This window comes from Oncorhynchus nerka, linkage group LG2 (assembly GCF_034236695.1).
Source record: "Oncorhynchus nerka isolate Pitt River linkage group LG2, Oner_Uvic_2.0, whole genome shotgun sequence".
Lineage (NCBI taxonomy): Eukaryota > Metazoa > Chordata > Actinopteri > Salmoniformes > Salmonidae > Oncorhynchus > Oncorhynchus nerka.
In genome coordinates, this window is record NC_088397.1 from 27,460,833 (window position 1) to 27,482,481 (window position 21,649).

Sequence of the window (21,649 nt, forward strand, 5' to 3'; positions counted from 1 at the left end):
CCCATCTGGACAAGAGGACTACCTATGTAAGAATGCTGTTCATCGAATACAGCTCAGCATTTAAGACCATAGTACCCTCCAAACTCGTCATTAAGCTCGAGACCCTGGGTCTTGACCCCGCCCTGTGCAACTGGGTCCTGGACTTCCTGACAGGCCGCCCCCAGGTGGTGAGGGTAGGAAACAACATCTCCACCGCCCTGATTCTCAACACTGGGGCCCCACAAGGGTGCATTATCAGCCCTCTCCTGTACTCCCTGTTCACCCATGACTGCGTGGCCATGCACGCCTCCAACTCAATCATCAAGTTTGCAGACGACACTACAGTGGTGGGCTTGATTACCAACAACGACGAGATAGCCTACAGGGAGGAGGTGAGGGCCTTCGGAGTGTGATGTCAGGAAAATAACCTCACACTCAACGTCAACAAAACAAAGGAGATGATGGACTTCAGGAAACAGCAGAGGGAGCACCCCCCTATCTACGTTGACGGGACAGTAGTGGAGAAGGTGGAAAGTTTTAAGTTCCTCTGCGTACACATCACGGACAAACTGAAATGGTCCACCCACACAGACAGCATGGTGAAGAAGTCGCAACAGCGCCTCTTCAACCTCAGGAGGCTGAAGAAATTTGACTTGTCACCAAAAACACTGAAACTTTTACAGATCCACAATCGAGAGCATCCTGTCAGGCTGTATCACCGCCTGGTATGGCAACTGCTCTGCCCACAACCGTAAGGCTCTCCAGAGGGTAGGGAGGTCTGCACAACACATCACCGGGGGCAAACTACCTGCTCTCCAGGACACCCACACCACCCGATGTCACAGGAAGGCCAAAAAGATCATCAAGGACAACAACCACCCGAGCCACTGCCTGTTCACCCCGCTATCATCCAGAAGGCGAGGTCAGTACAGGTGCATCAAAGCAGGGATCGAGAGACTGAAAAAAGGCTTCTATGTCAAGACCATCAGACTGTTAAACAGCCATCACTAACATTGACTGCTGCCAAAATACTGACTCAGTCTCTAGCCACTTTAATAATTAAAAATTGGATGTAATAAAACCAGTTACTTTAAACTATGCCACTTTTTTAATGTTTACATACACTACTCATCTCATATGTATATACTGGACTCTATACCATCTACTGCATCTTGCCTATGCCGTTCGGCCATCTCTCATCCATATATATTTTTATATACATATTCTTATTCATTCCTTTACACTTGTGTGTATAAGGTAGTTGTGAAATTGTTAGATATTACTGCATGGTCAGAACTAGAAGCACAAGCATTTCGCTACACTCGCATTAACATCTGCTAACCATGTGTATGTGACAAATAACATTTGATTTGATTTATCGAAAGCTTTCCACCGGGATGCTGGCCCATGGTTGACTCCAATGCTTCTCAGTTGTGTTAAGTTGGCTGGATGTGCTTTGGGTGCTGGACCACTTATACACGGGAAACTGTTGAGCGAGGAAAAACCCAGTGTTGTAGTTCTTGACACAAAACGGTGAGCATGGCACCTACTACCATACGCGGTTCAAAGGCACTTACCATTTTGTCTTATCCATTCACCCTCTGAATAGCATATATACACAATCCATGTCTCAATCGTCTCATGGCTTAAAAATCCTTCTTTAACCCCTCTTCTCCCCTTTATCTATAGTGATTTAAGTGGATTTAACAAGTGACATCAATAAGGGATCATAGCTTTCACCTGGTCAGTTTGTCATGGAAAGAGCAGGCGGTCCTAATTATTTTGTATACTCAGTGTATAACTCTTATTTCTGTACTTTGCCATGTATTTGTAGGTTTTATGTGGACCCCAGGAAGTGTAGCTGCTGCATGTGCAGTAGCTAATGGGGATCCTAATAAATTAAACTTAACCACATACCCACACTGTGGTGCAGAATACTGTGTTGTAAGCCATCCAGTTTCTGTTTCTTTCAATCACTGACACATTTTTCTGATGTACAGTAAGTTGTATATAGTGGTGTAAAAAGTACCCAATTGTCATACTTGAGTAAAAGTAAAGATACGTTAATAGAAAATGACTCAAAAAAGTAAAAGTCACCCAGTAAAATACTACTTGAGTAAAAGTATTTGGTTTTAAATATACTTAAGTATCAAAAGTAAATGTAATTGCTCAAATATACACTGCTCAAAAAAATAAAGGGAACACTAAAATAACACATCCTAGATCTGAATGAATGAAATATTCTTATTAAATACTTTTTTCTTTACGTAGTTGAATGTGCTGACAACAAAAATCACACAAAAATGATCAATGGAAATCAAATGTATCAACCCATGGAAGTCTGGATTTGGAGTCAAACTCAAAATGAAAGTGGAAAACCACACTACAGGCTGATCCAACTTTGATGTAATGTCCTTAAAACAAGTCAAAATGAGGCTCAGTAGTGTGTGTGGCCTCCACGTGCCTGTATGACCTCCCTACAACGCCTGGGCATGCTCCTGATGAGGTGGCGGATGGTCTCCTGAGGGATCTCCTCCCAGACCTGGACTAAAGCATCCGCCAACTCCTGGACAGTCTGTGGTGCAACGTGGCGTTGGTGGATGGAGCGAGTCATGATGTCCCAGATGTGCTCAATTGGATTCAGGTCTGGGGAACGGGCGGGCCAGTCCATAGCATCAATGCCTTCCTCTTGCAGGAACTGCTGACACACTCCAGCCACATGAGGTCTAGCATGGTCTTGCATTAGGAGGAACCCAGGGCCAACCACACCAGCATATGGTCTCACAAGGGGTCTGAGGATCTCATCTCGGTACCTAATGGCAGTCAGGCTACCTCTGGCGAGCACATGGAGGGCTGTGCGGCCCCCCAAAGAAATGCCACCCCATACCATGACTGACCCACCGCCAAACCGGTCATGCTGGAGGATGTTGCAGGCAGCAGAGCGTTCTCCACGGCGTCTCCAGACTCTGTCACGTGCTCAGTGTGAACCTGCTTTCATCTGTGAAGAGCACAGGGCGCCAGTGGCGAATTTGCCAATCTTGGTGTTCTCTGGCAAATGCCAAACGTCCTGCACAGTGTTGGGCTGTAAGCACCACCCCCACCTGTGGATGTCGGGCCCTCATACCACCCTCATAGAGTCTGTTTCTGACCGTTTGAGCAGACATGCACATTTGTGGCCTGCTGGAGGTCATTTTGCAGGGCTCTGGCAGTGCTCCTCCTTGCAAAGGCGGAGGTAGCGGTCCTCCTACGGCCTCCTCCACGTCTCCTGATGTACTGGCCTGTCTCCTGGTAGCGCCTCCATACTCTGGGCACTACGCTGACAGACACAGCAAACCTTCCTGCTCGCATTGATGTTCCACCCTGGATGAGCTGCACTACCTGAGCCACTTATGTGGGTTGTAGACTCCGTCTCATGCTACCACTAGAGTGAAAGCACCGCCAGCATTCAAAAGTGACCAAAACATCAGCCAGGAAGCATAGGAACTGAGAAGTGGTCTGTGGTCACCACCTGCAGAACCACTCCTTTTTGGGGGGTGTCTTGCTAATTGCCTATAATTTCCACCTGTTGTCTATTCCATTTGCACAACAGCATGTGAAATTTGTCAGTGTTGCTTCCTAAGTGGACAGTTTGATTTCACAGAAGTGTGATTGACTTGGGAGTTACATTGTGTTGTTTAAGTGTTCCCTTTATTTTTTTGAGCAGTGTACAATAAGTATCAAAAGTATAAATAATTTCAAATCCCTCATTTCAAGCAAACCAGATGGCACCACATTGATTTTTTTTAAAGATAGCCAGAGGCACACTCCAACACCCAGACATCATTTACAAACAAAGCATTTGTGTTTCGTGAGTCAAAACTCTAAACTGATAACTTGTAATGGCCCTTATTTTACATTCAGAACCTTTGAGCATTCATTGTGGTTTCACACATCTTTCACCCCCCGAGTCATCCATGCAACATGTTCTGTGAAATACCATCAGCATATTTTGTGTAGTCACCAAGACAGATGATAGGCTCACCATTTGGTCATTTTAACTACCACTTAATCCAATAGCAAAAAAATACAAGATACAGACTTGAAAACTGTTCTTTCTGAAGTGCTGAATAGAAAGGATAGTAGATGGTAAATATCATTTCCCCTACAGTACTTGACTATAACTTGATATACACGTTTGTATCCAGTCTTACGTTTTCATTATCCTTATACAATACGTAGGACAAATCAGAGTTACTGTAAAGCGGTTGGCTACTGAAAACAAACGTAGCTCGGTGTTGTGCCCCATGTAACAATGTACAAGATCACCTTTTCGACGTGACTCGTCAACTGATACAGTATCGCCTGCCTCTCTGCTTGACAAAATTCATCAGCTAACAGTGTATCAAGGAAATGCAGATAATGAGTGGAATGTGGTTATATACACAACCCAGGCATTTCAGCAGTGCATTTGGATACTACACTAGAATTCCAAAATGGCAGCACATGAGAACGACTCGTTCCACTTTGTCCAATTGAAGCAGACTGGCTGATGGAGGACAATGTAGTATTTACAGACACGTCCACACATGATTTGGTTTCACCTTCCAACAACAAATGTATCAATTTGACATCAGTTTATGTAAAAATATAGAAATGTACAGTGTTCAGCAGTTATCAAACTATATACAATGAGCTATGACGTTGAAGTGCAGACTGTCAGTTTAATTTGAGGGTATTTCCATCCATATCGGGTGAACGGTTTAGAAATTACGCCACTTTATAGTTCTCCCCCCATTTTAGGGGACCAAAAATTATTGGGACAAATTCACTTATATGTTTATTGAAGTAGTCGAAACGTAGTATTGAATTCCATGTTATGTACGCCTCTTAGATGAGGGAACGCAATACCCCGCTACATCTCAACTCCCCATGGAGTGAAAAAGTAGGGGATCGTAGGTGCGGGGAAGGACGGAGGCAAAGAAAAATACAGTTTACAGGGAATTTATTATTCCTTAACATGGTAATGTGTAGAAAAGGGGCTGGACGGAACCAAAGAACGTACAAATTAAAGAGTCCCCTCTCCTACCTTACCTTAAGCACTAACCAAAATACAGGGTGGTGATCAACCCAGGTTTAACCTAGTGTGCATAGACAGATTCAATACTACGGATTAGATACGCCCGCAGGCCTCTTGCCAAAACACTCCCAACGTGCGTTCCCCTTCCCCCCCCTGGGAACAACTGAAACAGAATAATTTACCAATACTTTAAGTGAACAATTTCAATAACCAGAAAACACCAAGTCCTATTGGTATACACATACCTCTGAAGGAGCAGCTGCAAAATAATATCAACAAAATGTTCACTGACCAACATAGGACATAAAAAGAAGCTCCCCTCCCTGAAGAAGGAACATTGTTTTATATCAAGCTGGAGAAGGAGTTGGTAATTGAAGAGACAGCTGTTTCCCCTGACGAGAGGGAGTGGTCGGAGCTCCAATCAGCGGTAGGGCGGACCAATCAGCTGCTTTAGGATTCCAGGAAGACATTTCCTGAAATTCACACACATACGAACCAACAACACAAAAACTGGGGAACGTAACACATAATTCCATCATTTTGTGATTAAAGGTGTGATCATTGAAGACATCTTTTACAACTTAAATAATGGAAAGAAACCGTGTTTAGCAGGCACTGGTTTGCATCAAGCCTGTCAGACCCCAGCAACTTCATATTGTATGGGGATGTATTCATTCTTGTGGACTTTCTGGATTATTTGTATATTGGTATTGCATTGTATTGCTATTGTATTACTGCACTGTAGGAGCTAGAAACACAAGCATTTCGCGGCACCCGCTGTAACATCTGCTCATCTGTTTACGCAACCAATAAACTTTGATTTGTTTCATATATCTGATCTTGTCACTATCCGATTTCTTATATATTTACTGTGAAGTCAAATAAGAATAGTCATCATCATAATAGTATATATATCATACGTTTAATGTTTCTACTTCCCAGACATTTTCATTATGTAGTTCTCATAATCTGCAGTAGACAAACCAGTTGACATGTAAAATCTCTAGGTTCACCAAACGTTTAAGTGGTCATCAATTGAGAGCAGTCAGATGAAGTATTCTAACAAAATTGAAGAGAATCATATCAAAAGTATTGTGAGCATTGCATTGTAAAATGCAATGACTTTAAATGAAAATGTACTGCAATATGAAACACTGATTAAGTCTGGTGAAAAAGTGACTGTATGATCTTGTGTTGTTGCACTCAGTCAATTGAAAATGTGCCTAGAGTTTTGAAACAAACTGCCTTTTTGATGATCTGTGTAGATGTTTTTACTAAGAGTTGTGGAAATGTACCACAAACTTGTGAGAATTGCACCAAAGCGATAAAAAAATGGTATCATTACAAAATGACAAGAAAATCACATCAAGTAAAGTGCATATTGCATTTTGAAAAGCATAGATTGAATATGTATCAAATAGAAAGAGTAATTTGGTGCAAAGAACAAGTGACTGTGAATTTGTTTGTTTTACTCAGTCAATTTCAAATGCGCTTAAGACTTTTGAAACATTAGCCATGATTGAACAAAACTGGAAAAGGAAAGCATCTTATGCTCCTTATATGGATGCCACTTCCTGCCATAGAGTGCATTGAGTTCAAGGTTCAAATTTGACCAGGAAAATACCTTTCATCCTTCTTCCCCTTTCTAGAGCCAAGGCTGCTGTTCTTAGAAATGTATTTAACATAATACCATGGAAACAAAGATCTTGGCAGTCAAATACACAAACAAGGAAATTGATGCCTAATACTAGGAATTCTTATGTTTACGCCATACTATTTGGTACAAAAGTGTTTTCACAATAAGTGAGTCATGGCGTATGAGTAATACAATCTCAGGGTACAGACTCATCTGCAACTCTGAGGGGGGAAGCAGCGTCTCATTACGGCTGAAAAATCACAATAGCTATTGTTTACTATGGAATATAAATATAGAAATGACAGCTTTACGTCACATGTGGATGTTATTAGTATATGTTCCTGCAAAACTCCCTTTACAATTGCTGGAAAACTCCCATTATGCTCACTGTGAAACGAAGCCAAGAGAGTCAGGGAGGATTTGGAACAATTGCACAATCTGTCACACACATGAAACCCATAACTACTATAGCCTACACGGTCCTAGGCCTAGTTACATGGTCTATAACCTGAATGAATGTGTGCATCTATGTGAGAAATCAACATTTAAGGACTGTGTTGGATGCGCATGTACCCAGGGAGACAGCAACCTTACCTTGGTCCAGGACCAGCTCTGTCCCTCATGACCAGCTCTGTCCCTTGAATTCTAACCTTAACCCTAAACCTCCTAGAAATAGCTTTTTTTCTTTGTGGGGACTAACAAAATGTCAACTTTTTCTTTGTTTAACTATTCTCGTGGAGACTTCTTGTCCTCACAAGTGTAGTTAAACACGTTCACAGGCGGGCGGGCGGGCAGACACACAGACACACACACACACACACACACACACACACACACACACACACACACACACACACACACACACACACACACACACTTCTTCTCCCGTCCCTCAGACAGAGAGTTCAGAGACCCCAAATGGAGGGTGAGCGTTTCAGCACGACAGGGAGCCTGTTTCATTTTGTTGCAGGCTGGGGAAGTAGGTTGAAGGTCAGAGTGCCTCTGTTTGAGCTACGGGTGTTAGATGACCCCCCTGAAAGGGCCTGGTGCTCCTCGGGGGTTAATGAAATGTACTATGACAGATTGGGGGAAAACATGGAAACTGAACCTCTCTGGGGTTCAACAGGGGTTGGAGGAGATCTGTGGTGGTCGGTACTGTGGGTCCTATATCCTATATAGGAGTCCCTGTAAGCACTTCTCTGGTGAATTTCTCACATGGTCTTTAGATATCTAAGACCAGACATGCATTTTTTTCCTGAAATGTTCATGAAATCTCTTTTGTTCATTTTTGGTCAATGCAATGGGGGCGTGTTGATTGATGGAAGAAACATGAATGAAGCCCACATTCACACGTGTTACATGACTGACATCTACTGGTTGAGATGGACTTGTAGTACATTTACTTAGAGCACGTAATCAACATTATAGTGTAGTGCTCAACAGTGTTGGGAAGTAGTGAACTAGTGTAGATAGAGGTGTAGCTAAGTACTGGAACTACACACTACTTTTTGCAAGAAAATCATATATTGCAACAGACCTATCTAATTCTCACTTGAAACATTGTTTTCAAGTTTAATATGCAAAATTATACATTCTGTTAATTTGACATAGTAATTCACATTTCCTGTTGCTGCATGATTCTTTTCCTGCTGTTAGCAAACTGGCTCAGACTGAGATCCTACGTCTGTATGACCCCAAAGTGACCTTGCAATTTGCAGTCTACGACACTTCAGATTTACATCTGATAACATATCACAAAGTAGTTTGGATGTAGGGAACCTCTTTTTCAAAGTAACTTTTAACTATCACAGTGCCATCCGTTTTGTCACCAAAGCCCAATACACTACCCACCACTGAGAGCTGTACACTCTCGTTGGTTGGCCCTCGCTTCATACTCGTCACCAAACCCACTGGCTACAGGTTATCTACAAGTCTCTGCTAGGTAAAGCCCCGTCTTATCTCAGCTCACTGGTCACTATAGCAGCACCCACTCGTAGCACACGCTCCAGCAGGTATATCTCACTGGTCACCCCCAAAGCCAATTCCTTCTTTGGTCGCCTTTCCTTCCAGTTCTCTGCTGCCAATGACTGGAACGAACTGCAAAAATCACTGAAGCAGGAGACACCTACCTCCCTCACTAGCTTAAAGCACCAGCTGTCAGAGCAGCTCAGAGCAGCTGTACATAGCTCATCTGTAATTAGCCTATCCAATCTACCTCATCCTCATACTGTATTTATTTGTTTATCTTGCTCCTTTGCACCCCAGTATCTCTACTTGCGCATTCATCTTCTGCATGTCTACCATTCCAGTGTTTAATTGCTATATTGTAATTACTTCACCACCATGGCCTATTTATTGCCTTAACTCCCTTATCTTACCTCATTTGCACTCACTGTATATAGACTTTTTGTTTTCCTTTTCTACTGTATTATTGACTGTATGTTTGTTTATTCCATGTGTAACTCTGTGTTGTTGTATGTGTCGAATTGCTATGCTTTAACTTGGCCAGGTCGCAGTTGCAAATGAGAACTTGTTCTCAACTAGCCTACCTGGTTAAATAAAAGTGAAATATATATATTTTTTACAGGTAGACCTTTCCTGCAGGCAAATGACCCAGTGGCCTCATGGGTGGAATGTTATCCATATTTTTCATAATTTCATAATTCTTCAACTTTTTTTTAATGGTGAAAATCTGGTGTTTCTATGTCAAACAGTTTTGTTATATTTGAGTCTTCTGTGATGTATATAAAGTGTAATATTGGGATGCAAACTCAAAATGTAATACATTTCAACTCTATATCTGACATGGTACGGGGTTTTAAGCCCATAACAATGTGTGTGAGTTTTATCATTTTGTTTCAAAGTAGATTTGTTTAAGACTACGAAGAATCACTCTGTGTGACCCTGATTTAGCACACTGCAGTATAAGGTTTTAAGTAAACTATATTTTTCTTAGGGATAGCTTAAGCTTGGCAAATTATATTTTCAGAGTAGCTTCCCCAACCCTGTTGCACAGTTAAAACATTAGAGGGAGACGTACACTGAGTGTCCAAAACAATAGGAACACCTTCCTAATATCGAGTTGCACCCCCTTTTGCCCTCAGAACAGCCTCAATTTGTCAGGACATGGACTCTACAAAGTATCGAAAGCGTTCCACAGGGATGCTGGCCCATGTTCCCACAGTGCTTCCCACAGTCGTGTGAAGTTGGCTGGATGTCCTTTGGGTGGTGGACCATTCTTGATACACACGGGAAAGTGTTGAGCGTGAAAAGTGTTGCAGTTCTTAATACAAACCGGTCTGGCCTGGCACCTACTACCAATGTATTGTCTTATCCATTCACCCTCTGAATGGCACACAAACACAATCCGTGTCTCAATCGTTTCAAGGCTTAGAAACCCTTCTTTAACCCGTCTCCTCCCCTTCATCTACACTGATTGAAGTAGATTTAACAAGTGACATCAATGAGGGATCATAGCTTTCACCTGGATTCACTGAATGTACAAAACATTATGAATATTATGCTCTTTCCATGACATAGACTGACCAGGTGAATCCAGGTGAAATGGATTGTGTATGTGTGCCATTCAGAGGGTGACTGGGCAAGATAACATATTGAAGTGCCTTTAGGTAGGTGTCAGGCGCACCAGTTTGAGTGTGTCAACAGTTTCCTGTGTGTATCAAGAATGGTCCACAAACCCCCACCCACCCCCACCCCCCCCAAAAGGACATCCAGCCAACTTCACACAACTGTAAGAAGTATTGGAGTCAACACGGGCCAGCATCCCTGTGGAACACCTTCAACACCATGTGGAGTCCATGCCCCAATGAATTGAGGATGTTCAGAGGGAAAAAGAGGGTGCAACTCAATATCAGCAAGGTGTTCCTAATGTTTTGTGCGCTCAGTGTACAGTAGACCTACCAGGGACTTGCTCCCCCCTGACGCAGCCTGACTGGAATGCCTGCTGCCTGGAAGGGTTTGAGGGCTTTTGTTCCCATTCTGCCGTGTGTTCATTTTAGAGTGTGAGAGAACAGGGGTCCTGCTCGCCCGGCAACGTAGAGCACAATGGTGTCACCTGAAGAGGGAGCGGGAGATATAACAAAGGTGCACACGGGTTAAAGGGACTAAATGGAGACAGAACACTTAAACAGGGAAGAGAAGTATACTGAACACATAGAACACTTAAACAGGGAAGAGAAGTATACTGAACACATAGAACACTTAAACAGGGAAGAGGAGTATACTGAACACATAGAACACTTAAACGGGGAAGAGAAGTATACTGAACACATAGAACACTTAAACAGGGAAGAGAAGTATACTGAACACATAGAACACTTAAACGGGGAAGAGAAGTATACTGAACACATAGAACACTTAAACAGGGAAGAGAAGTATACTGAACACATAGAACACTTAAACAGGGAATGAACACATAGAACACTTAAACAGGGAAGAGAAGTATACTGAACACATAGAACACTTAAACAGGGAAGAGAAGTATACTGAACACAAATTATAAACGCAACATGCAACAATTTACACAATTTTACAGAGTTACAGTTCATCAATGAACTAGGCCCTAATCTATTGATTTCACATGACTGGGCAGGGGCCCACCACCGTGGGAAAAAGGCCCACCCACTGGGTAGCCAGGCCCGGCCAATCAGAATGAGTCTTTCCCCACAAAAGGGCTTTATTACAGACAGAAATACTCCTCAGTATTTACACCTTATGGAACAGCGGGGACTGTGAAGAGACACAGGCACAGACACACATACACATGATAAGACACACACTCGACACCCAGGTACACAGGGATTTTTGTATTGTAGATATGTGGTAGTAGAGTAGTGGACTGAGGGCGCACTCTCAATGTGTTGTGAAAAGTGTTATGAAATGTAATGTCATGTAATACTTTGTTATTGTATACAACTGCCTTAATGTTGCTGGACCCCAGGAAGAATAGCTGCTGCCATGGCAACAGCTAACGGGGGATCCTCAATAAATACAAATAGAAATAGTATGGTAAATGAACATCTAACAGTGGTTCAAAAAAGAAAATCACACTACTCTCTGTAGCGTTTGGAATAGCAAAAATCGATTCAACCATCTCAATAAAAGTAGGATGATTAACGTAGTATCAGTCCAAAGGCCTTTAAAATGGAGATAAACCTACTTGGTGACGGCCAACTGTGCTTATGTCCTTGCCCTTTGGCCTTGCAACCAAAACCAAGATAATAACTGGAAGGACGATCAGATCGTCTTGATCCAGCAGTCAGTCCATTCACTTTCTCTGGCTCCAGTCCAGGCTTTCTCTGGCTCAGTCCAGGCTTTCTCTGGCTCCAGTCCAGGCTTTCTCTGGCTCAGTCCAGGCTTTCTCTGGCTCAGTCCAGGCTTTCTCTGGCTCTAGTCCAGGCTTTCTCTGGCTCAGTCCAGGCTTTCTCTGGCTCAGTCCAGGCTTTCTCTGACTCAGTCCAGGCTTTCTCTGGCTCAGTCCAGGCTTTCTCTGGCTCAGTCCAGGCTTTCTCTGGCTCAGTCCAGGCTTTCTTTGGCTCAGTCCATAACAAAGCACACATAGATCATAAACATGGTCTTGCCCTGCTCTGCTTCTCATTCATATTAGTCTCCATCTGCTGGTCTTCATGCTGGTCATTTAACAGCACCACCATCAGACCCAGCAGCACCCGGCCTTATATAGTGCTGGGACGCACAGAGCGGAGGACGATAGAGAGACAGGAATGGAAGAGGAGGAGAATAGAAAGAAAAGGAGGAAGGCCGAAGCACAGGTCTTTGTTTACATGCCTTGACAGAGAGAGAGTATGACAAGGATGGAGAGAGAAAGAGAGAGAGAGAGAGCGATAGGGGGGAGGGGGAGAGAGAGAGAGAGAGAGAGAGAGAGAGAGAGGGATGGAAGACGAAGAGGAGAGTTGAAAGAAAGGAAGAGGATTTGGAGGTAGCACTTTGCTCTTTGTTTACATGTCTTGACTGTCTCTCTGCTGAGTGTTGACTGCTCTGCTTGGGTCTCTGCTTGGGTCTGTTCCACTGTGAACACAGTGTTCAGTCTGGTAGATCTACAGTTGAAGTTGGAAGTTTACATACACCTTAGCCGAATACATTTAAACTCAGTTTTCCACAATTCCTGACATTTAATCCTAGTAAAAATTCCTTGTCTTCAGTCAGTTAGGATCACCACTTTACTTAAGAATGTGAAATGTCAGAATAATAGTAGAGAGAATGATTTATTTCAGCTTTTATTACTTTCATTACATTCCCAGTGGGTCAGAAGTTTACATACACTCAATTAGTATTTGGTAGCATTACCTTTAAATTGTTTAACTTGGGTCAAACATTTCTGGTAGCCTTCCACAAGCTTCCCACAATAAATTGGGTGAATTCTGGCCCATTCCTCCTGATGTAACGGAGTCAGGTTTGTAGGCCTCTTTGCGCTGACTTTTTCAGTTCTGCCCACACATTTTCTATAGGATTGAGGTCAGGGCTTTGTGATGGCCACTCCAATACCTTGACTTTGTTGTCCTCGAGCCATTTTGCCACAACTTTGGAAGTATGCTTGGGGTCATTGTCCGTTTGGAAGACCCATTTGCGACCAAGCTTTAACTTCCTGACTGATGTCTTGAGATGTTGCTTCAATATATCCACATAATTTTCCTACCTCATGATGCCATCTATTTTGTGAAGTGCACCAGACCCTCTTGCAGCAATGCACCCCCACAACATGATGCTACCACCCCCGTGTTTCACGGCTGGGAAGGTGTTATTTGGCTTGTAAGCCTCCCCCTTTATCCTCCAAACATAACGATGGTCATTATGGCCAAACAGTTATATTTTTGTTTCATCAGACCAGAGAACATTTCTCCAAAAAGTACAATCTTTGTCCCCATTTGCAGTTGCAAACCGTATTCTGGCTTTTTTTATGGCGGTTTTGGAGCAGTGGCTTCTTCCTTGCTGAGCGGCCTTTCAGGTTATGTCGATATAGGATTCGTTTTACTTTTGTACCTGTTTCCTCCAGAATCTTCACACGGTCCTTTGCTGTTGTTCTTGGATTGATTTGCACTTTTCGCACCAAAGTACGTTAATCTCTAGGAGACAGAGCGCGTCTCCTCCCTGAGAGGTATGACGGCTGTGTGGTCCCGCGGTGTTAATACTTGCGTACTATTGTTTGTACAGATGAACGGGGTACCTTCAGGCATTTGGAAAATGCTCCCAAGGATGAACCAGACTTGTGGAGGTTTACAATTTTTGTTTCTGAGGTCTTGGCTGATTTATTTTGATTTTCCCATGATGTCAAGCAAAGAGACACTGAGTTTGAAGGTAGGCCTTGAAATACATCCACAGGTACACCTCCAATTGACCTCAAATTATGTCAATTAGCCTATCAGAAGCTTCTAAAGCCATGACATAATTTTCCGGAATTTTCCTAGCTGTTTAAAGGCACAGACAACTTAGTGTATGTAAACTTCTGACCCACTGGAATTGTGATACAGTGAATTTTAAGTGAAACAATCTGTCTGTAAACAATTGCTGGAAAAATGACTTGTGTCATGCACAAAGTAGATGTCCTAACCGACTTGCCAAAACTATAGTTTGTTAACAAGAAATGTGTGGAGTGGTTGAAAAACGAGTTTTAATGACTCCAACCTAAGTGTTTGTAAACTTCCGACTTCGGCTGTAGCTGTAGCTCTGACACCACCAGGCCTGGGTAGGGGAGGAGCCATCACTGTACACCTCACTCACTCATTGGGCCCCACAGTGATGGCCTCTGAGGTAGGCTTTTGTGTCTATGTGATACTACTGGTGGGTGAATGAATGAATGAAAAAATTAATTAATTATATTTCATTTTCGTGTCAAATCGCCAATTGGCAACCCATCCCTTATGGGGATTAATAGACAAATAAACAAACATGACAATAATCCACTGTGATGGTTCAGTGATAATTCTATAGTGGTATAGTACCACTCCGCTCTCTAGGTAGATAGTGGCTTATCACACTCAGCCCCTAGGAGCAATGTGAGCCTCAAGGGCTAAACCCAAAGTGTCTTGCATAAGTGGGATTGTCTGTCTTCTGACTTCACTAATACATACAATTCTCCATGAAAGTCATTAGAGTCTGGGGTTAATCTGAGAGGATGAGGTCTCCTGAGAAATGTCTTTTTTCCTCTCGTCCCATCATGGCATCCGTAGTCCATACGAGGTCCTTAGAAAGCTAAAGCCCCCTTCCGTCAGCCAGTGAGTGCTGTGGCAGATGTTTATGATGACATCATCATTAATGGCACCCCTTTGTTTAGGCCACGCTTTGCTTAGGAACGATGATGGCTCTCTTGCTCGTTTCTTGGAGGAGAGAGGGCAGGCCAGGCACATACCTCTCTCCTCTTTGGGATGTGTTTCCTTTTTAAGGCAGGTTGGCCTAACCTCCCCCACTGAGAAGAGCACTCTGCCTAACCATGTGTGGATGATGCAGCATTTAAACCCATCTTTAAACTGTTCTGTCATGAACTCAGTGAAGCCAGGTCTTCCCTGCGGAAGCACTTCAAATGATGTAGGGTGAACTAATATGGTGTATTGTGTACTACATGCTGTCGATGAATGACTATGCTTTCGTATTTAGCTATCCAGTAAACCTAATGTTATGAAGAACATGAGTCATTGGAGCATGTCTGAATCAACCAATCAGCTCCATCAAACTACAACAGACAGAGTAACAATACAACAAATTATATTCTACAAACCCATTTAGAAATGAAAGAGCAAAAGAGTAGCATTGATATCATCCTAGCCTTGCTTTGAGTGATGTAGTATAGACCCCTTCCTAACCCAAGGGTAAGGGTTGAACCGGGGTGTGGACATGAAGCTAGGGTTAGGGTTATGGTTGAGGCTAAGGTTAGGGCTGAGCTGGGGTGTGGACATGAAGCTGTCCAATTGCTGAGATGAGGTCTAGCTGGCCATTGTGAGCTCAGTCATGCTGCTGTGACGGTCAGGGTGGACACAGCCTCCCAGAACCCTCTCCTCTCCCTCTGGAACACAATCTGAACCAAATACCATACCCCACACCAGGACCTGTGACAGCCCATTCTGGAGAGGGAGAGAGGGGGGGATGAGAGACTGAGAGATAGAGACACAGACAGAGAGGGGAAGAGAGGGGTAGAGATGGAAAGAGGGGAGGGTATTGAGGGAGGGGATATGAGGGGGTAGGTACTACAAATAGCCAGAGTGAGTCCTGTGTGTCCCTCAGTCAGCCTCCCTGCTCCAGTCCACTCCAGCTGCCAGCACAGAACATTCTCCTGCTCCAGCCCAGACCCTTTTCTTGCTCCAGCCCAGAACATTCTCCTGCTCCAGCCCAGACCCTTCTCCTGCTCCAGCTCAGAACATTCTCCTGCTCCAGCCAAGACCCTTCTCCTGCTCCAGCCCAGAACATTCTCCTGCTCCAGCCCAGAAGATTCTGCACTCCACCATGAGCTCCTACCGCTCTTCTGCTCAGTCAGCCCAGTCTGGCTCCTCCTCCTACCGCCGCACCTTTGGCGCAGGATACAGCCCTGCCATGTCCCATTCCCTCTACAGCAGCCGGGGCTCGGGTGGGGGGCTCGGACATGGCGGCTCCGGCCACATCTCCTCCCGGGTCTACGAAGTCACCAAGACCTCCGCCTCGCCCTCTTACTCCGGCTACCGCACCTCGTCTCACTTTGGCGGACCTGTGATGTCATCGACCGCCCACGGTTCGCGGTCCTACGCGGGGATGGGGGAGACGCTGGACTTCAGCCTGGCCGACGCGCTGAACCAGGAGTTCCTCCACACGCGCACCAACGAGAAGGTCGAGCTGCAGCACCTCAACGACCGCTTCGCCAGCTACATCGAGAAAGTTCGCTTCCTGGAGCAGCAGAACGCTACGTTGGTGGTGGAGATTGAGAGGCTGCGGGGGCGTGAACCCACACGCATCGCCGACCTGTACGAAGAGGAGATGAGGGACCTGCGTCGCCAGGTGGAGGCCTTGACCAATCAGAGGAGCCGCGTCGAGGTGGAGAGGGACAACCTGGGCGAAGACTTGGACAAACTCAAACTCAGGTAGGAAAGAGGGGAGCAAGAGGAGCAGGATGAGGGGGGAGAGGAAGAGAAGGAGGAGGTAGGAGGAGAAGGAGGAAGAGTAGGGTAGAAATACGGTAACTAGAAGTTACTGTAAAACTGCTGATGTAAATAGGACTTTATAAATACATTTGATTGATTGATGAATTGCTCAGTAAGACTGCAGGGGTGTCGTTTCTGATTGGTGGATAAGTGGAGACGAACCTGGGTAAGATTAGAGAGAGGAGAACTCTAGAAGTGAAGATCCTAGTATAATGTAAGCGTGACATTTCAGCCACCAAAAGCAGCACTGATGTCACGGCTGGTTCATGCATACAGTCCCCTGGGATTTCAGGCAGCGCCTCTCGATTAGCTGTTGTGGTTTATCTGGCTTGTTTGTTGTGGTCACGGTAAGTATTTTTATACTTGGTCATATCACTCACTACAAGTGGACTGACTGTGAGGTGCTGTTGGAGACGTTGTGTATTTGGATTCTTACTGTAGGTAAAATAGGAAGTGCTTCTGCTTCAGGTTCTTCAAGTGTGTGATAGTCTTACTGCCATTTGCATAGCTGCGAGTTTGGCATGCCTCCTCTGCTGTTAAAGTGTAGGCCTAGATGACATTAAATACGCAGTGCATGTCGTTCTCATTCAACCCGTGAAATAGGAGAGGAGCACTAGTGACGAATAAAGACTGGAGAAGAATGATAGAGGCACACAAGTGCAGAGAGGGAGAGTCTTGTTCCAACTCCAGTGGACCTTTAATTAAGTCAACAAGATCCGTCCTCCACCTAACCCCTGAAGGACTAGACCCAGCCTCCTTCTGAAAGACTAAAGCCAGCCTCCTTCTCAAATTAGGGTATGGCCTAAGCCTCTAGCCCTTACAGAGGCATGTCCTTACCGTCGCCGCGGTCCGACTCTATAAAAGGCCAGGAATGAAAACATCTGTATTCAGACAGATATAATCCAGATCTCTCTAGCTGTCTGTACGGCCCCCTGTGACATCTAGAGCTGGTATTCAAAATGGGACCTGGGATTGGATTAAGACCACATTTGCACATTAGATCCACACAGCAGTCGTAAAGTCCCTATCAAACAATTCCTGGATGACAAATCACTTGTTATTAGACGGGTGACTTGCCTAGTTAAATAAAGGTTCAACACAAAATGTTTTTCTAAAAGGTCCGGGCGGATATGTTTAAGACACAATTGTGATCGGGTCTCGCTCCATCTCTTTGTTCGACTGTGTATCCAGACTGCAGGAAGAGATCCTTCAGAGGGAGGACGCAGAGAACAACCTGGGTGCTTTCAGAGCTGTGAGTCCAACACTATTAAATCTACACAGATTATATGAGAATATGTTCATGTCTCACTACTAGTATTTTCCCTGCTTTTAATCTGAATGTAGACTGGATAGTCGTTTGAACTGCCACACAGCTGGGCACCGACGTCATTCAGTTCAACGCAGAGTTTTTTGTTGTTGGAGTTGTCAGCGAATGTGAATTTAACGTTAAATCAACAACAAAAATCTCCATACCATTTGGATTTAGGTTAAAAGTTGGGTGAAAAAAAGACGAATTGCCCTTAGTTTTCCACGTTGATTCAACGTCATCACACTTATTTTGGGGGTTGAAATGACGTGGAAACAATGTTGGTTCAATCAGTTTTTTGCCCAGTGAGATGTCTGTTGAATGAATCTAATCTAATGTCTGTTCTAGGATGTTGATGCTGCCACTCTGGCCCGTCTAGACTTGGAGAGACGCATCGAGACGCTACAGGAGGAGATCGCCTTCCTCAAGAAGATTCACGAGGAGGTACGTTACTCAGTCTGTGTATTTTAATGTGCTATGTGTTATTACAGTTGGTCTGTCTGTCTATCTGTCAATGTATCCAGTCATTGGTCATTCCATCTGTCTGTCTCTCTGTGGTAGGAATGAACAAAGACACACACAAACACAAACAGACACACCACACACAAACACTATTTGTGTGTGTGTATGCTTCAAAACAGACAATGGAGAAGAGAAAGCTGTAGAAACCTTAACCTATTGACTTCTCCCACTCTCTCTCCTTCTCCAACTCTCTCTCCTCCTCCTCTACTTTCTTCCACTTTAAACCTATTGACCTCCCCCTCTCCCCACCTCCCCCTCCCTTCCCACCTCACTTGCAGGAGATCCGTGAGATGCAGTCCCAGATGCAGGAGACCCAGGTGCAGATCCAGATGGACATGTCCAAGCCGGACCTGACAGCTGCCCTCAGGGACATCAGGGCCCAGTACGAGGGCATCGCCGCCAAGAACATCTCGGAGGCCGAGGAGTGGTACAAGTCTAAGGTGATGGGGGGGGTTGAGGAATGAGACAGAGAGAGAGAGGGGGGAAGGGGGAGAGAGATAGATAGAGAACAAGAGAGAGAGAGACAGAGAGAGGGAAGAGAGAGAGAGATAGAGAACAAGAGTGAGAGAAAGAGAGACAGAGAGAGGGAGAGATAGAGAACGAGAGAGAACAATAGAGAAAGCGAGAGAGAGTGAGAGAGAGGGAGAGATATAGCACGAGAGAGAAAGAGAGAGAGATCAGATCAGTCAAATTCTTCGATTTACTAGAAAATGTCTCTGGCACTCTGAGGGGTGCCGTTATTGTGATGTCAGACAAAGTGATTCCTGTACTTCCTGTTGACCTCTGACCCCTGCTGACCTATAGGTGACAGACCTGAACCAGGCGGTGAACAAGAACAATGAGGCTCTGAAGGAGGCCAAGATGGAGACCATGGAGTTTAGACACCAGCTCCAGTCCTACACCTGTGAGATTGACTCACTTAAAGGCACCGTAAGTCTCTCAGTCTGAATACTTCTCTCGACACCATTTATTCCTCCTCATATCCTTCTGTACTTTCATAACTCATGCCACCACGCTTTCATTCCTCTCCTTCTCATTCTCTTCATTTGTTCCTTCCCTGGTCTGCAAGTTCACGTCCAAGAAACATGTCAATCTCGTTCTCTAATTTCTCCCCCCCCCCTAACCCCCTCCCTGCAGAACGAGTCTCTGATGAGGCAGATGAGAGAGATGGAGGAGCGCCACGGGCGGGAGGCCGGCGGGTTCCAGGACACCATCTCCCGTTTGGAGGCTGAGATCGCCAACATGAAGGATGAGATGGCCAGGCACCTGAGAGAGTACCAGGACCTGCTCAATGTCAAGATGGCCCTGGACGTAGAGATAGCAACCTACAGGAAACTGCTGGAGGGAGAGGAGAGCAGGTATGAGGAGGGAGAAGAGGAGATGAGAGAGAGGAAGGAGGAGGAGAGCAAGTTAAATGGGGGAGGAGGAGTGGGGTAGGTGACAGAGAAGCAGGAGGAGGGAGGCAGGAGAGAGAGAAGCAGGGGAAAGAGAGAGGAAGGGATAGAGGAGGGCAGGAGAGATGGAGAGAGGAGGGCAGGAGAAATGGAGAGATAGAGGAGGGTAGGAGAGATAGAGAGATAGAGGAGGGCAGGAGAGATGGAGAGATAGATGAGGGCAGGAGAGATAGAGGAGGGCAGGAGAGCGAGGGAAGAAAGAGAAGACAATGGCAGGGGGCTGAAGGAAGAGTGAGGAGAAAGGAGGAGAGGGTTGAGGACAGAGAGGTGATGAATAATCTTGTATGAGGATGGTATTTGGTATCACTGCTAAAAACTGACATCTCCCTTTTCTCTCCGTCTGTAGGATTTCCCTGCCCATACAGAACTATTCCACCATGACTTTCCGTGGTAAGAATAACACACACACACGCTCTATTTTGTCAAACGCTGCTGCAAAATAAGATGAGTTACAGCATCGAGCCACAAGAGGGCACAATTGATACAAGTAGCTCAATCTTTTGCAGTGCTGTTTACCTCACCGTAAATCAAAAGTGACAGGCTTGAACTTCAAATGATCCCCTCACTGCTGACGCATAAATATAACCATTCATTAATAGATTTTAAGGGGTGGCACAATATTAAGAAGGTGAACAGAGATGTTCAAAAAAGGTGAGAGATGAGATGTAAAAGATGATGAGTATTAATTCCACGGTTGTCTGTCTGGATAGAAACGAGTCCAGAGCATCATCACCGCGTTGCTGAGTCACACTCAAAGAAAAGTGTCCTTATCAAGACCATCGAGACCCGTGATGGAGAGGTAACACACACGCACGCACGCAAGCACACACACACCCCCTGACATAGAGATACCCCTCTGTTTGTAGAGTGAACCAGAGATAGCTTACAAACACACCCACAGACTTGTATTTGCACAGACTTGTATTTGAGAGAATATCTCAAATTCCTCTCCCCTCGCTGACAACAATACAATCCACCAAATGTTTTCCTTCCACCTGAGTCAAGTTCTCACAAGCCATACTTACCTACCAACACACATTGCAACTTTACTTCACACCTGTATCGTTCCCAATAGTATAATAGCCTTGTTATTTCACTTCTAATACACACCACCCCTGCTTTCTCCTCCTCCCGTTACAGTACATGTCTTCTTTGTCTCCCCCTATAGGTGGTCTCTGAGTCAACACAGCACCAGCAGGATATCATGTAACATACAAACAGAAGAGAAGATGAAGACTGAGGGAAGACAAAAAGACTAAATAAAAACGAAAAGGACTTTATCAACTCACCCTGGTGACCCTTTAGTTGTTCTTATTTCAAAGACACAAAGGTCACTCGCTCCAATGAAATAGTCAAAAGGCTGGGTGACTTCAAGTACGAGCCGACCTGTTTGTAACTTCCTACTACAGCTATGTGCACCGTTTGCCTTTATTTATGACTATATATGATACTGTACGTTCTATCACAAGGCTGACGTTAGTATGAGGAGGATTCTCAATGGACAGAGAGACAGAGGAGAGGGGTGAGAAGGGAGAGATGTGTCTAGGGAAAAGGAGA

The 21,649-nt window shown here is 44.7% G+C and overlaps 2 protein-coding genes across 3 annotated transcripts in view; one reads left to right on the plus strand and one right to left on the minus strand.

The window, feature by feature from the left end:
- Positions 1–5,377, minus strand: part of LOC115133394 (RNA-binding motif, single-stranded-interacting protein 1-like) — a 33,530-nt gene extending 28,153 nt beyond the window's left edge. Inside the window, exon 1 of one of the 2 annotated variants that reach the window (XM_029666676.2) lies at positions 5,281–5,377. The gene's annotated coding sequence lies outside the window, so the exon portion shown is untranslated. The remainder of the gene's footprint in view (positions 1–5,280) is intronic. The other variant, XM_029666686.2, reaches the window with a different exon arrangement.
- A 10,553-nt stretch (positions 5,378–15,930) lies between these two features.
- On the plus strand, positions 15,931–21,380 carry LOC115133454 (desmin). The gene is made up of 9 exons (XM_029666699.2): positions 15,931–16,750; positions 18,002–18,062; positions 18,465–18,560; positions 18,917–19,078; positions 19,443–19,568; positions 19,776–19,996; positions 20,439–20,482; positions 20,803–20,891; positions 21,261–21,380. Exons 1-9 carry the CDS (start codon positions 16,143–16,145, stop codon positions 21,300–21,302), a joined length of 1,449 nt encoding a protein of 482 aa, XP_029522559.2. The 5' UTR covers positions 15,931–16,142; the 3' UTR covers positions 21,303–21,380.
- Positions 21,381–21,649: the final 269 nt, after the last annotated feature.